We start from the raw sequence: 17,744 nt of genomic DNA, 5'->3' as shown, positions 1-17,744 counted from the left end.
TATTTCAAACAAAAAAGTAAAGTGTTAATAATTTTTTTAGCACATAATTATTCTACAGCACAAATTTAATATTAATTTCATGGTTAGAATTAGCAGCAGGCCATCTAAATTCTCAAATCTTGTGAATTTTGAAAAATTTGAGAGTAGGTTAGGGATTTGAGCCTTAACCTAAAGATTGATAATGGGATAGCTTTTTTTTTAATTCAACAAAAGTATCCATTTAAAAAAAAATATGATTATTTCATTAATGACCCTATATCAATAATATCAGCTTACAGCAATTTTAAGCGCTGCTACACTGCTATGTTCTACAGAGAATTAAGTATTAAGCATCTTTCTTTGTGCTAACTTGTTTTGATTTAGGAAGATCCTGAGAAAATGTAAAAATTTTGAACTGTTAATCACATATTTTTTAAAGAATTATATTCAGAAAATGAAGCTCAAGATTTAAGAGTTTTAATTATGTACTTCATTTACTAACTTTCTTTGTACTTTTTAAAAATTTAGATATAGTTTTAAAACTGTAAACTTAAATTCATTTTTTTATTAAATGCAGATTTGAAATTTTGCATTATTTAAAAATTTTTAATAGTGAATATTTTTTTCTTTTTATATCGAAGATGGAAAATTTAGGATTTCGTTTGTAGTCATCATTAATTATCTAAAAATAATGTCAGAACACTTAATTTTTTTTTGGCAAAAATCTACACTATTCTAGTCTTTACTTTCCATTTGTGCTTACTTTGCATGTAAAAAAAATTCTGAAATGAATATTAAATATCTTTCTAGGTAAGTCCTCAGTACTGAAAAATATTTCAAAAGATCATATTTTAATTTCAGAAAAATTCATATTGTACTAAAAAAAAGATGATACATACATGGAATTTAAAAACCAGAAATATATGTAAAAAAATAAAAAAACTGTGATATATTTAATCATTAACATAATGGCTGATTACTATAGAACAACCAGCAAAATTAAAAACTTGTAAATTGATAGGACATGGATTTTGTTGAAGAAACAATACCAGTTTAAAGTTAGACAAAATTCAATCTCAGATGCAAATTGAAAGAGACTGACTCATCTTCAAGACACATATATCATTTTTTTTTTAAACCAGAAATACATTCACTTAACGTTAAGAGGGGTTACTTTTATCAAGTCATGAGCTTCTGGTCATTTGATATATGTTATCTTATTATTTAAAATATTTTTTCCTTATTTTACTTCAATGATCTGAAGGTTATCTCAGCGAATGAAAGTTGAAGAAAACAGAGACTTATATAATGCATTATATAAATTTGGCAAATAAATGCTGCTTAACTACAGTACTTCATAAGAAAATCCAAATAACCATGTCACTTAGAGGTTTAAATAGATAGAGAGGCTAAATAAAAAATAAATAATAAAGAAAACAGCAATTTTACCAGGCATTAAATGACACAGATGCATGCTGTTTGAAAAATGACAGATTTTGTAAATGGCACTATAAATTTCAAAATGTTCACAGAAAATACGCGTAGTGCAATTTTATTTGAAATATAAAATATTATTATTATTTAATTAATCTTTGAAACAGCATCTACTGGAAAACATACACATCCAGTCATTCTTGGAAGCACTGGTGAACATGCCTTACCTACCATAATCTAGCAGATGAATCATTTTGAATACTTAGAATTTTCTGAAAATGTAGAATCGTTTTGATAAATAAAAGTAATCTGATGAAAATCTGGCAAATGAGGAAACCATCATATAGTAAGAATTCATTTAATCAAAGAAAACATAAGCTTCTTTGATCAAATATGCTCTGCTTAAAATGTGACAGCATACTAAATGATTGCAAGATGCTTTATGTCCATTTTTACTACGACACAAACTATAGTGTCTTAACTAATATAATTTTTTAATATATTTTTTCTAAAAAGAGTAAGTTAAAACAATGCGATGACAAATTTAAGTACTGCAAGGTTTTTATATAAGGGACATGACTTTTCTGTGAACTTTTTAATACAAAAGTATTGACATTAACTCTATATTTTTTGGTAAATACTTTATCTACCAGATAAAATTATTTAAAATTATTATTAAAGTGCCATTTTTTAGCTTGGAAAACAACTCTTTAAAAATATTATTATTGAAGCCAATTTGATATTCCTGAAACATAGCAAGAATATTTAATTAGAAAGCTAACAGTAAAAATCTATAAGAACTCCTAAAAATTTTAATGCAAAAAATTCTATAGTAAAAAATATTTATTACTATGATTTGAAGAAATTAATAAAAAAGCATGGCGCAGAGTTAAAAAAATCACATAAAAAAGAAACGTACCTGTTATAAAAAGAAAATATTTTGAAGATATTCAGCTCTGTAATTTCAAATACAATTAAAAATTTAAATCATAACAATTTGCATAATAATACACAACATATGTCAAAATTAACTTGTAGATAAACTATTGAAACAAGCTAACTTCTTAAATTTGGAAATACATAATGCTGAATATTAGTATATACATAATTCAGACATAGGAAAATGCTTCATATATATCATATTTTAGATATAAATTATTATGGATAAACACTTTAGTAAATAATTATATTCATAAAAGTAAAAGAATCTATTTAATTAAAATTATGTGATTATTAGTCAGATCCGAATGACTGGAAAAAAATTGTCACTATAGGTTCCTTTAAATAAAAAAATATTTAACTAAATTTTATACTTCCCTAAATTTGATTTCAGTTTTTTTTAAAAAAAATTTATCAAATATTTTTGAAACTGCTTTAAATGTACTATATATGATTATATTTAACCTTCTTCAATTATTTTAAAGAACATTTATCCTTAAAAGAAATGTATTAAAATTAGCATTTAATGAAAATAGAAAACAGTTAAAATATTAATTATGCTAACGGAACCTTAGATGATTTAGCATTATCTAATAAAAAAATTAAGTAATAATAATAATAATAAAAAAACTTGTGGAGCATATCATACTCATATTAAATCAGATCAAAAGTATATACTGCACAGTAAACTAAATATACAAAGATTTTCCTGAAGACATTTGTATAGTAACTGAATTATACCTTGAAATTATCACAATATTTTTGTTCAAAGAAAAAATATTATTATCAAATAAGCATTTTCAAACATAATGTAATTGTCATATTGCTTTGAAGAACTACCACAGGATAGCACCACATGTGTATACATGCTTTACATGATTTTTTTTACCAGTTTATTGAATTTAACGTATATTGGCACACTGAACAGCCTAAAAGGCAAAGTCTGACACACACACTGTAAAAATAAAATCAACGTACACACATGCACTGATGACGGAATTGGACAAAAATTTATTACATTATGTTGAAAAGGACAGGATGCTTATCCTCTGTTTTTATCTTCCATTTGTATTATAAATGTATAATGAATTCATACAGCACAAAGTCAAAAATCACAGATGACAACAGAATATTTTTAAAGATAAACACAAAAAATATACAAGTATTTGATTTATGATGATGGATACCAATATCTTTGGATTTTAAAAAGTCTACTTGTTCTTCCACTTTTAATGTTTCTGCAAAATTAAGCCTTATCAAGGACACAGCACATGCAATGTACTTCATTATAAATAATTTCCATTCATGGACTGGAACTGGTTAAACATGATATGCATTACTGTGTCTTGGGCTTTAAATCCAGCCTCAAAAGTCATGGCAACTGAAGAATATCTTAATAGTTTTTTTTTTTACACTTTTTATATCAAACATGTGTTGCTTCACAACCTTCCCAGTCATCATCATCAGAGTCTGTCTCACTATCAAGCATTTCATTCTCACTGCTTGTCTCACCGTGACTACTTGCGTTATCACTAGTACTCTGACCATGCATAGAAGCTTTACTTTCAGAACGAAGGCTGATGTTGGAAGGCGAATCATTCACATAACTAAACTGTAATCTAACCTAGATTAAAAATTCATTATCAATATTTACAGAATCAAAGTTTAGTTTTGATAAAAGAAATAAGCAAAACTATAAATAAATATTATAAAAATGCAATTATAATAAAAATTTCTGGCAAAAATTCAGGCATAATTTAACGGCCCGACATTTCTATAGAGAACATTTCTATAGACTATGCACCATGTTTTAACTTAAGATGATCATTATACTATATGCATACTTTGCATGTACAGTTTGCAAGCAACTGATTTTAAATTCTTATGCTTTGACTTGCACTCATCTGATGGCTGTACAATTGCAGTGAAATCCATGATCCTTTGATCAAATGGTAAGATTAATTAGAAATATATATATATGTAATGTTATACTTTTGGCAGGAGATAATAACAATTCACGCTCTAGTCATGGCTGAAAATACTGCTGTGTAGATGATTGGAAATTGCATCACAGTGGAATGATCCAATGGAATTTTACAAGAAACATGAGCAACTTCATAGTTAAATATAATTTATTTTTGGATGATGAATTTCTTAACACAATTTTCATAACGAATAGAAGAGTAGGGGTGCTAAATGCATCCCATAATTTTAGAGAGAGAGACTATGCAGTTAGTAGCTATTTATACTAAGTAGGTGCATGAAGTGTAGCTAAGCTGCTATTGGTTAATTTTAGATTGTTATGTAACATGGAAAGATCTCAAATTTGGGAACACCAAATTTAGAATAGTTAATTTTGAGTTTGCCAATCGTTTCTTAGTGCAGCCATAGTATTTTGTTATATCTTACATATATATAATACATTATAAACCCTTCATTAATTTTATCATAATAAGCAATAATTGCTATATACTGAGGTTAAATTTATATCTCTCTCTTTAAAAAATATTTCTAATTCTGAGCTTGCAGTAGCTCTATTTTTAGACAGATTCATAGCTTGAAAATATTGAATTTTTATTCAGAATTGGAATTCAATAAATGATGACATTTTAGGCCATAAACTGAAAAATATTTCTTTTGGAAACTTCATCCTAATTTCATTTGATATAAAATTTACACAGTCCAGTCACATTAATGTGACCACAACCTACTTTCAATGTCAACAGGAAATAACCAATCACAAAAGGCAGGTGGCAGCACATTATAGTAAAGCACATATAAAAAGGGTGTCCGAGAGAACCAGAAAACATTGCAATTGCTGGCAGAATGCAGAAACGGAGAGATTTAACTGACGTCCAAAAGGGCATGATCATTGGTTTTTAGGCCAAGGGTGGAATCATTTCTGAAACAGCTAATTTTGTAACTGTTTGCATGCTGCCATGGTAAATTTACACAGTGGATGGCAAAATGGCACTAACCAAAATCACTGATGTGGCAAATGTGGTGCAACATGGGCCATAGATGGCAGAGGTGAATGATGGCTGCAGAGATGCGTTCAGCCGAATAGACATGCAACTGTTGAGTAACTGATTGCCCAGATTAACCAAGGGACTACCAAAAGCGTCTCCTCAATGATGGTTCAGCTGGTGACAGGTAGCTTTTTCCAATGAATCCCGTCTTATGCTCCATTAAACAGATGAAACTTGGTGTATACGGTGCGAAATGTCATAAAGCAAACAACCTGCAACAATTGACGGAAGGCTCCAAGCTAGAGGAGGTAGCATTATAGTCTCGTGAATGCTTTCATGGCATTCTCTGGATGCACTCATCATTGTGGAAAGCTTCATGGATAAACAGAAATACGCATCTGTCCTTGCGGACTATGTCCACCACAGCATGCAATTTTTTTCCCACTCAGAATGATGTGGCATTTACCAGCAGGACAATGCAAAGTATCATACAGCTCACAGTGTATATGTGTGGTTCAAATAACACTAGGATGATTTTACCGTACTCTTCTCACAAACTCCACGGACATGAATTTTGAAATTATTATTAACTAATAATAAACAAACTTAGAAGAAAAAAGCCACATTAAATGAGATGAATAAAGTTAGTTACTTAAAGACTAAAACTGTTGCCAATACCAAAATTATCCATTTACTGCTCATCATAATGTTGCCAAATCCCGTGGATACCATATATTAGGATTAAACCAATTTCGTTTTACGCGAAAATGGAAAGATATTTTCTTTCGTTCAACATGAACTGCACATGCGCATGTAAATCTCTTGAATTCTCGAGCTTACTGAAAACCAAAGTTGCTGGAAACTTGCTTTGCCTTTCCAAAAGATAATCTGATTGCAGCTGTGAAAACTGGCCCTACGTCAGCTGCCGAATGACACTAATGCGATACGTAATTCGCCAAATGAAATTCCCTGACTTTTCCAGATTATAATAAAATATTTAAATTCCCTGACTTCTTTAATTAATTTTCAAATTTTATGACTTTTCCTGGTTTTCCAAGTAGTGTGGCAACCAAGTTGTTTTCTTTATAAACAGAATACCTTTTCACCTTGATACAAGTGATTTGCTATTGTAAACAATAGACAGATGTATTTTTTACTTCATTTGTTAGCATTCTTCCAAATTCATTAGAATATTTTCTTTTCTACTTAAGGAAATTACTATATTCTTACGTTCTCAGAAGTCTGACAAAAAAAGAAAAACTTTATTTATCGTCTGTTCATATTTGATTACATTTCCAATTTTTTATTGTTAATGATTTTTCAACTTTAGGACTAGATCTAACTAGCTCGACTGTTTAGCACACTTACCAAAGTGTTTAAATTTTCCATGCACCAGCAGACTGTGAGCAGCTAATGAAGTTATTTTCTGATTTTTATCACTAAGAACAATTTTATTGTTTCTATAATTAACAGAGTTCTGTTAGCATAAAAATTATTAAAATTTTTACTTGCAACATATAATTCTATGCTATTTTATTATTCCATAGAAAATTTTATATTGATTATATAAGCGACACAACACAGCTGTTAGTTCTAAGAATTTTTTATTTTGAAGGCATAAACATTTTAAAATGGTTTAAAATTTTGTAAAAAGCCAATAGACAATAAATTTGTAAAAAACATTAACTTAAGAATTTACTATGCTTTCATGGTTCAACATCCTGATTCGCCGGTTCTTATCACGTGACCCCAAGTGATCTCATCTCACATAAACTACACTACAAAAATCTAATTCTCTCAGTAAATATCTACATTAATTTCAAGTTACTGTATTTGACAGCATATAAGACGCACTTTTTTCCTAAATTTGGTCTCAAAAAAAGTTATCTGCGTCTTATACATGAAGGACACAGGTTAACTTTTAATACTGAATGCTATTTTTAGCCCAGATAAAGGTCTAGACACACATAACTTTTTCTACATCTGCCATAATTATTTTGCGCATGTGTGAAATATCTGTCGCCAAAAAGCGCCAAAGCTCGAAGCTGTTGTCGAAGTTTGAACAGGTTCAACGGTCACATTACGTCTATGGAGCCTTTCCTTTTTTCCTTAAGACTTTCCTTGACTCAGCCGACACATGTACTGGTGCTACTCTGTATAAACGTGTCGGTATCGGTGCTTAAAACTATTTGTTTAAAAAAAATACCCTGGAAAATATGACTACAGGAAACAAGAGATTAAGCTATACACTTCAGTATAAACTAGGAGTGTTAAACTACGCCAAAGTGCATGGAAACAGAGCAGCAGCAAGGCATTTCGGTCCACCACCTACCCAAAAAATGATACGTACTTGGCGACTGCAGGAGGATCAACTGAAGACTGCTAAAAAACAAAAACATAACCTTCGATGCTCAGCTCCATCTAGGCCTGAACTTGAAAATGCCGTAAAAATGTGGGTGATAGATAAGAGGAAATCTGGGATAAGTGTTTCAACCAAAATGATAATCAATGAGGCCAAATGATTTGCAGAAAAACATGGGAATCAGAACTTTTCAGGGTCTCTTGAGGGCTGGTGCTACAGGTTCATGAAAAGGCAAGGCTTATCAATGCACACAAAAACAACTATTGCACAGAAAATGCCAGCAGATTATAAAGAAAAAAATTAGCATTTCATAGGTTTTGTTATAAATGCACGCAAGAAAACTTCTTTTGAGCTCGGTCAAATAGGAAATATTTCATCCATATTTCCACTCACATTTGATGTACCATCCAACAAAACTGTGAGTATTAAAGGGGCTAAATCAATAACCATAAAAACCGCAGGTCATGAATAACCCGATATACAGTAGTTCTAACATGTTTTGCTGATGGCACAAAACTACCGCCATTTTTCATAGCCGAAAGAAAAACTTCCAACAGGTGTAATTGTTCATGCTCATCCAAAAGGCTGGATGTACGAAGCTGGAATGAAACTGTGGTTACAGAACATATAGGCGAGGAGACCTGGTTTTAGAAAACCCTCTCTTTTGGTTTTGGATCAGTTTAGCGCCCATAGAACTAAAACCATAAAGAATAAAGCGAGAGAATTAAAAACCCAGATAGCTGTCATTCCTGGTGGACTGCAAGTGAGTAAAAAAGATCTTGGGAGGACATAAAGGCTGAAGTAATTGTTAAGTCCTTTAAGAAGTGTGGAATCAGTAATGCTCTTGACGGAACAGAAGATGATGCATTATTCGAAGATGGTGATACCAGCGATGACGGAAACAGTAGTGATGACGATATTCTCGTTTTCGATGATGATGATAATGAAAAGGATTTTTATGGTTTTGAAAGTGATTAAAGTCTGATAGGCAAAGTTTTCCTTGAATCTGTGTTTTTTGTTGTTTCTGCTTTATTCTGTATTATGTTTGATTGCTTGCCATTCATTCATTTATTCATTATTGAAATTTACATATCATGTTCAAAATAGCTTGCCGCTTGTTAATTTTCCTTAATAAAAATATGTTTGGTAATTGCATTCAATGATTGTTTATTTGGCTTTTACGAAACGAGAGAACTAAAAGAAACCACATTTTAAGTTATTGCGGTACCGCACGGACTATTGAAGCTTTTTTCCTTGTGCGTGGCCTTCTAAATAAGAGTGCGTCTTATATGCCAGTGCATCTTATATGCTGTCAAATACAGTAAATCTTAATTTGGAATAATAATTTAAATGCAGGAATTATTTCAATTCGTACGAATAGCTTACTCAGAAATTATGTAAAACCACAGTGCTTTACCTCGCTAGTGCATTCTCATTAAAATTAATGAATTTAACCCCTGATTTTGCCTTTTCTATATTTTCGCCTTCCAGTAAGCGGTGTGATTGTATCCTAATTGACTTAATTACCGCAAATGGTCTTAGGGCATAAAATTTATCTTGTAAAAATTCTATGTAATTGTATGCTAGAATTGAAAGAAACAATCAATCTAATAAGAAATGGCTGCGACTTGTTTTGAAAATGAAGCGTAAAAGGTTACCAGCAAGGATATTCCGTTTGGCATCAGTTGTACCATTATTGGCGACTTTATCGTTTGTGCAGGCAAAACGGAAAAGTACCAAATTTTGGTCTTCTCTTTCAAAAAATGAGAATCTGAACTCTTTGGAAGTCCATATAAATTTCACTCTTTAAGAAGGCTTGTTTGTAAAGTGGGGAGCGTGTGTATTCATCCCTAAGTATGGGAAGAAACTTTTCCATGGTCTTAAAAAAATGATTTTATTTACTACAGGAAGATTATTCTTTGACAAACTCATTATTTTTAGAAGGCTATATTTTCGTACATATTTCATCAACTTTTTTTTCTTAAGACTTAAATCAAATGGGATTTTTACATTACTTGGAATATTTATTTTTGCATTTATGTTTACACAAAACATTTCCCCCAAAATTAACTATACATACCTTGAAATCTTGGCTAAATAGTTTATGTGTCTTATCTTTTGTAGCTTTATCTAAATCACTTTTATACAATGTAAGAGTTGGAACTTTTCCACATTCCTCATGATGTAAACTGCTGAAAACAAAATTTTAAATAACCATTTTTTTAAAACTATATCTTAATATGTTCATTAATAATAAATAAAAAATCATTTTAATATTATTTTGCTTCTATAAAATCATACACTAGAAAAAGAAGATATAATCAAATATTGAAAAATAAAAACCCAACAACAAAAGTTTTTAACCAGACACAATTTTTAACCCATTTCTTTTCCAATAGTTTGTGTATGGCAGCAGGAAACTGTGATGTAGCTTCTAGCTTGCAAAGAAAGTATTGCCCAAAAAACAAATCTTTTTAAACGTGACTTTTTTAAACGTGACATTTTCAGCACTTTGACAGCATGTTTAAACTTCCTTAACCCCTTCGTGCCAGGTAGCACAAACACGCGCTTATCGCGGAGACCGGCAGTGTCTTCTGCGAGTGTCTGTCCAGGGCCGGGGGCTTTTTTGCTATTAAGCTTAAATCCATGAAATTTCCGAAGTATCAACGCATTGTTTAATAATGCTCTATAGAGTATTTAAACGGCTTACGCTTTACAGATATTTTTATAGATACTTTAATTACCTTATTTCTTGTTTAAATGCATATTTTACACATTTTATTTTCATTACTCACCATTTTATGGCTTTTAACATTATACATCTGAAAACTAAATATATTACTTAAAATTCTCTTTTCATATAAAAAATTTGAAAACAGTGATCTACACACAGTCCTACGTTACATTCCTTGCACTCGTAATAACTCATTTGCCGTTTTGGAGGATTTTTCCGGGAATGTGAACAAACGAAGCATCGTCGTCTCATTTTCTTATCAGTCTCTTCTGAACAAAGTTTTGGAAAATGTCTTTCAGTTAATCTGAGCGGATTTAATGATTCTGCTGATCTTGGTGTGATATTAACATTGGTGCTTTTAGAGGAATTCTGATAAATAATTTGATTAACTAAATTAAGCCGATAATTCAGGAGAGGACTTTTTTTTACTTTTTTGTTGAAAAGAGTATTGGTGTTAATTACAGCCATATCCATGATATTTAAGAAAAGCTTCTTATAACATTTAACAGTTTTCTGACAGATGTGTACTGAATAATGATGGAATCGCTTAAATCTACTCCTCCCATATTTTTGTTGTATTCTAAATTTTCTATTGTGGATGACCATGGAGAAGTACTTGCTTTCGACGTACAGATGTCCGAAATGTCCTCATCATCATTAGATTCGCCAGATTCTTTATGATCAGAATATATCATAGTATCACTATCACTACTATCAGAATTTTCAGAATCAATATCTGAAATATTTTGCATCATTTCTGCTATTTCAGGCTCTGTTAAGCATTTTTGACGCTTCAACATTGCAACGGTAAAAACAGAAAGCATTCACGTCTAACAAGATCTAATTATTTTCTAAAAACTGAACTGCAAACCGAAATACCCAACACTTTAGCGAAAATTAAACTTCTCTACTTACAATAAACAACTACCACGTGCGAATTTAAAGAGACGTCATAAATCACGCCATTCGAAAACATTTATTTCCCCTTTTGTTTATATAATCAAAAACATGTGTATGTGAGTCATGCTTCTCTCATTTCGAGTAGAAGGTCTAATGTACATGTATCTGAAACCATATGGACATACAGTGCCATCTTGTGGCAGAAATTATAGTTTTTAAAACATTCCAGGACACTGGCACAAATACGTGACAGTCGGGGCTGAACGGGAAAACGCTCTGGCACGCCTGCGTGTCGGCCGGGAAGTGAGTGTGTTCGTTGCTGGCACGTAGACGTGACAGTCGGCACGAAGGGGTTAATGAGCTTGCTGAAATGTTTTTTTAGCTATTTTCCTTATTCATGAAAAATATAAGTCTTACAAATTTTTTTGAAATTCAACCCTACATCTGCAAGCAGGAGGAGCAGAAAGCAGCTGCTTGATAGTCAAAACAGTATTTGGAAATGAGATAACAAATAATTTAGATTTCAAAAGGAATACTGCTTACCTTAGCATTTTACAGAAAAGGTAAAAGAAAATTAGGTGTAAATTTAAAGCAGCGATAAACACAAATAAAAGTTTTAAACAGGAGGAAAATGACACCATATGCTCATATACTTCAAAAGATTTTTAAAAAGATGAATGACTCGCATGCATCAGAAAGTTAATTTTTACTGGAGAGGGAGAAGTAAAAATTACCCACAGATAAAAAAGTTTACTTTAAAAATGTGCTAAAAAAGAGGAGGGAAGAGGGAGAAGATACTCAGTTTTAAGCATTAGTTTTAATCCTGAATATTTCTCCCCTTCATATAAATTCTTTCCTCTAGAATGCTTTTTATTACAAAATGTAGATTTTATTTTTATTTATCACTTGAGAACATCCAAACAATGTTAGCTATAATAATACACTGAATTGGGCTATGCAAATTTTGTAGCACTGCTCCCCATTTATGCTCATGTTAGGGCATTGTGGTAACTGCATTTATAGCTAGTACTACGATTGCTGTTAATCATTTGTTTTAATTACCAGTATGGGTAAAACTTCTGATTTAGATAGCTTTGATCACGGACAGATAGCAGTCGCTTGACGCATGGGCCATTCAATTTCCGAAATCGTCAAGGGGCTAGGAATTTCAAGATCGACAGTGTCAAGAGTATACCGAGGATATGTGGATGTAGGAAAAAGAACTAGAGATCAGCAAATTGAAAACGACAATTAGCCACGAAAAAGCATGGTAAGAAACAGCTCAGCCATGTTGTACATAGTCAACGAAGCCAAACATGAGCTCAAATAAACATCCAGCTGAATCACGGTGACAGTCGTATAATCAGTAAACGAACCGTGCAACATTTATTACCCCTGTTCATCATATAGGCTTCAAGAGAACACAGAGAATAGAATCTAGAGGGCTGAAACTGAGTGGCATGGAGTGATGAATCTCGATTCTGACTAATTAATCCCAACAGAAGGCTGAGAATATGGCAGCAGGCTCATAAAGCCATGGATCCTGCATGACAGGTTGGAAATTTAGAAGGCCATGGTGGCTCAATCATGGTCTGACGTGCTTTTTCTCAGCAGTGTTTGGCATCTTTGGTACCAACCTCCCTCAAAATGATTTTTGGTATGTAGAGTTGCTTAACGATCATCTCCATCTATTTATGTTGTCCTGACATTCACACGGAAATGGAGTATCCCAGCAAGATAATTGCATCTCTCAAAGGTCCCAGTTGACTACTGCCTAGTTGGATGAGCATTCCTCTGACTTCTCTGTCATAAATTGATTGCCTAGAAGCCCTGAGTTATATTCTACTGAGCACCTTTTGAATTTTTCGGAGAAAGGTGCGAAACCACATCGCACAACACTAGCAACTCTTCCTAAATTATGGACACCTCTATCTGATGTTTGGCAAGCCATTCCCATAGAATGCTCTCGCGAACTTACAGAATCTATGGCTTGTCATGTGCCAGCCATTATCAAGGCCAGATGCGGCCCAACTTGTTATTGACTAACTGTCCTAAATTCAGTGGCACTTTTTTTTTTTTTTTTTTTTTAACCTTGCAGTGCTTGCACGGCATCCCATAGATGCCAGGAATGTTTCTTTTTTAAATGGCTTTATAAACGGATGCGCGATCAAGTTTGTGCTCCCATCTACCTTTCTGTCAACTATACATGGACAAGTAGAAATAATCGAATGCCATTTTTATTTTAGTGTTGACAGGAAGAGGTTATTATTCGATGTGCACTAGTGGAGTCTAGGAGACGCCACGTGATCATTTCTGATTCTAAATGTAAGTATTTTAAAATGTATATATTCTAGCATTTTTAATTTTTAAAAATTATCAACAGCTGTCCTTAGTAGTGGTTTTTTTTATCATTTTAGTGATAAGTAAAAGAAATTGTTTGTGAATATATTTAATTCTAAATGTAAAAAGAATGTATTTCTTCTTGTATTTATAATTTTTATGGGCAACAATTGTTTTTATTAGTTATTTTCTTACCTTTAGAGTCAAGATGATTTCTCAGAAAAAAATGAATACGGCAAATGAATGTGATAGAGAAATAGTACTACGTATGCTTATGGAAGAAAAAATTCAATACGGCAAATGAACATGATAGAGAAATAGTACTACGTATGCTTATGGAAGAAGATGAGTTTGATGATTATAGTGATACAGAAGATGATAGAGTGGAAACAAGAAAAGAAAACACAGACACCGAGCAAGAAATAGACTCTAATGATAGCGATAGTGATGACTATATTGCGAATAATTATTTCCTAGGCCGGAATAAATCATCAAAATGGTCAAAAGTTTGTCCACCTAAAAATATACCCACTTGGCAACATAATATTGTCACTCATTTACCAAGGGTGAAAGGTGTCGCGAAGAATGCTCAAATGCAGGAGCAATGCTGGGCATGTTTTTTCGACAATGGCATGCTATCTAATATAGTTAAATTCACAAATGAAAAGATATCCACAGTACAGGAAAATTATTCTTGGGAAAGGGATGCCTATTTGACCAACTTAATTGAAATAAAAACGCTTCTAGGCATATTATACATTTGCACTTCTAAAAAAGACAATCATGCAAATACCAAGGAGATATGGTCCTCAGATAAAATGTTTATTGAGCTATGCCATCTAATATCTGAAAAATGATTTAGGTTCCTTTTATATTGTTTGAGGTTCGACAATAAGGACACCCGAGAGATAAGTACGATAATTTACAATTTAGCGCCTACACGTGATATGTTTTTTTCATTTTTTGAAAATTGTAAGAGTGCTTATTCAGTTGGAGAGTATTGTACAATTGATGAAAAATTAGAACCTTTCAGGGGTAAATGTTTATTCAGGCAGTACATCCCTAATAAACCAAATATGTATGGGATAAAATTATTTGTATTAGTAGATGCTAGGATGTACTACACTGTAAACCTAGAAATATATACTGGCAAGCAGCCTGCAGGTCCATTCGAAATTAGCAACAAACCAGCAGATGTGAAATGGCAGAGTTCTATAATCTCAGGAACAGGTCGCAATATTGTTGGAAAATATGACCTATTGTAACCCTTTTTCTGCATCATCTCTCCTCCTTGAAATGATTCTAACTTTTACATAAGTTATATATAGAACATCTAGTTTACTTCTTATTTTAAGGGGATATAGTAGTTAGTTCTACTTCGGTTTTCACTGCCACTGTTTGTATTAAGAACGGACTGTTTCAGCCTAATGAAGATGCAAAAACGAAACTTGATGTTACGTCATCTGGAAAGCTGAGTCGTGCCGATAGCCGATTGGTTCCGTGAGATGACGTCATGCCTACTTCTGGTATAAGTATCTCGCGTCGCTATGGCTCATTCCTTCTAGTTCCTGTTTCTTGGCTCCTTGGTGTGCAGTTTCCAGCCCCTATTGGAAGACGTCTTGCGATGCGTGCAGTCCGGTGATAAGTTTCGTGGTTCCAGTCTACAAGATGACTCTTCCTGGATTCTCAAAAGAAGCTACGATGTGAGTGGCTGCCGTGGGCGTCATCCATGTTCTTCATGAAGGCGGCATTTAACACAAGTTAGCGGCGATGTTTTTCTAAGCAGTGATTCCTCGTGTTTAACTACAGTGAGCGGCGTTAGGCCGGTTTTAAGTGCTCTCAAGGATTTAATTTAATTTTCAGGTGCCTTTTTGACCATTAAGCATGGACTTATTGATAGTGTAGGTAATTTCATTAAAACCGCATAATTTCTGTTTAGGATACGTTTTTTCACGTATTGAATGCCAGTATTTTGGAGATCAGGTAAAATATTATTTAATATATGAAATTTTTTTGATAATGATTGTTATATTATAATTTCTAAGTTTCTGATATTGTTTAAATTTATTCATTATGTTTTTATTTATACATATTGTTAATAAATTGGTTAAGTTTAAAACCTTTTATTGTCTTCAATGTCTGCACAGCACATAACCTTAGGGAGCTTCTATTGCTAAATGTTTAGTCTTACAACTTTAAACTTTGCTTTTGCATCAAATATAACTGTAGACAATTGGTTTATTTTGTTAGTTTTAGCTAACTTTTTGCTTCAGAATAATCTTACTTTGGTTGGAACCATGAGGAAGAATAAGAGTGAAATTCCTCTAGAGTTTACGCAAACAAAGAATCGGGAAGTAGGAACATCATTGTTTGGGTTTCAGAATGACTCAACTGTGATGTCTTATGCAACTAAGAAAAACAAGGTGGTTTTGATTCTCTCCACTATGCATCATGATGATGCAATTGATAAATCATCTGAAACAAACAAGTCACAGAGGATAACCTTTTACAACGCAACTAAATCAGGAGTTGATACTGTTGACCAGTTGTGTAGCACTTATAATGTTGCTAGGAAAACGAACAGATGGCCTATGGTCATATTTTATAGCAGTGCTCCGCAACCGGTGTGCCATGAGTAGGATATAGGTGTGCCGCAATCAAATACATGTATTTGACATTTTGCAATTTTTTATCATGTATTTAATACACAATGACAATTTTTTTTCTTAATAATGTCTATTTTAAATGTTTTTATACATTTCACTGTTGTGTGTGTGATTGTAAGTGTGTCAGCATTTGAATTTTTTCAGCATTTCCTTGATAACTCGGAACTCTTTGGTGTGCCACGAAATTCCAGAAAGATTTTTTGTGCGTCGCAGGTGAGAAAAGATTGCGGAGCACTGTTTTATAGTATGATGAATGTAGCAGCTATAAATGCTCAAATAACATATCATGCAAATAATTTATCACCCAGCACCAGACGCAGTGAGTTTTAAAAACTTTCGGGTCGTAATCTAGCTGAATTCCTTGTGTAGACGTTCTCAGTATTCATATTACATAGAAATATCAAGCAGGATATTCAGAGCCTTTTCCCAGATGAAGGAACAGTTCAGCTTACAGAAAACGCTCGAGCTACTAAAACGTAGAGATGTCATGAAATGTGGCCATTCCAAGAACACGTACAAATGCTGCAGTTGTAAAAAATTTCTATGTTTAGAACACGCTCAGCAAATATGCACTGATTGCTAATTTGTGCATCTAACTAAATTAGATAATTTCACTTGTATTTTTCATTTGTATTTGCCTAAGTTGAATAAAATTAAGTTTCACTGTAAACTGAAGTTTTGTTAATTTGTGTTTGTAATATAACACAAATATACATGTGTTACTTCAATAATCCCTTTGCATTTATAAATTTGAATTAAATGACCTAAATATATATTAGTACAGCAAAAATATACCTGGAGTCTGTGAGACAGCGTGACCTTTAAAGTAACAATATGCCACGTGAACACTGCAGAGTTAATACACTATATAAGTGCTCCACAAAAATTTGAACAAGCGCAGAAAATTAAAAGGAATTTCCCTACCAAAGAAATCAAACTGAATTTTATGATGGTGATTACACAGTATTAGGAAAATTTTAACTGTAGTAACTTTCTACTTCAAGCAAATATATTATTAATCAAAACACTGATACATTATCAATTAACACTGCAAGAAAAACATAACTGACAAATTTTAATAATATAGATACATCCCTAAATTTCAATAAATGTAGTGGTTCAGAAAAAAAATTGTATCTTTAAACTCTTTAGACATAAATGTGATTACAGTCAAACTTTGCTTAGTGAGCATCTTCAGCAATGACCAATTCCCTTAACAATTAACACAAAATGTAAAACAATGGCTTGCTTAAAAAGAGATTTTTCACAGAACAAGCGACGTGGTGATATCATGAAGTTACATGCAGGATCTTGCCTGCATCTTGGCTATCAGTCTGTTCATTCAGCTAGCATCTTACTGTTCCTTGTGAAAACTGTATTCACAAAAATTACTGCACATTTTTTAAGTGAAAAGTTTTAGC

The 17,744-nt window shown here is 32.4% G+C and overlaps 1 protein-coding gene across 2 annotated transcripts in view; it reads right to left on the bottom strand.

Moving 5' to 3' along the window:
* Window positions 1-2,817: 2,817 nt before the first annotated feature.
* The window catches only part of LOC118186047 (phosphatidylinositol 3,4,5-trisphosphate 3-phosphatase and dual-specificity protein phosphatase PTEN-like), a 55,480-nt gene continuing 40,553 nt past the window's right edge, over window positions 2,818-17,744 (bottom strand). Inside the window, exons 10-11 of one of the 2 annotated variants that reach the window (XM_085812192.1) lie at window positions 9,764-9,872; window positions 2,818-3,976 (exon numbers count right to left, since the gene is read on the bottom strand). In XM_085812192.1, the coding sequence (XP_085668318.1) occupies window positions 3,776-3,976; window positions 9,764-9,872 (310 nt within the window). In that variant the 3' untranslated portion in view covers window positions 2,818-3,775. Of the gene's footprint in view, window positions 3,977-9,763; window positions 9,876-17,744 lie in introns of both variants that reach the window. The other variant, XM_085812191.1, reaches the window with a different exon arrangement.

This window comes from Stegodyphus dumicola, chromosome 2 (assembly GCF_044657685.1).
Source record: "Stegodyphus dumicola isolate Sdum_Otavi_A_Nest chromosome 2, ASM4465768v1".
NCBI lineage: Eukaryota > Metazoa > Arthropoda > Arachnida > Araneae > Eresidae > Stegodyphus > Stegodyphus dumicola.
This window is presented reverse-complemented; position numbering and strand designations above follow the sequence as displayed.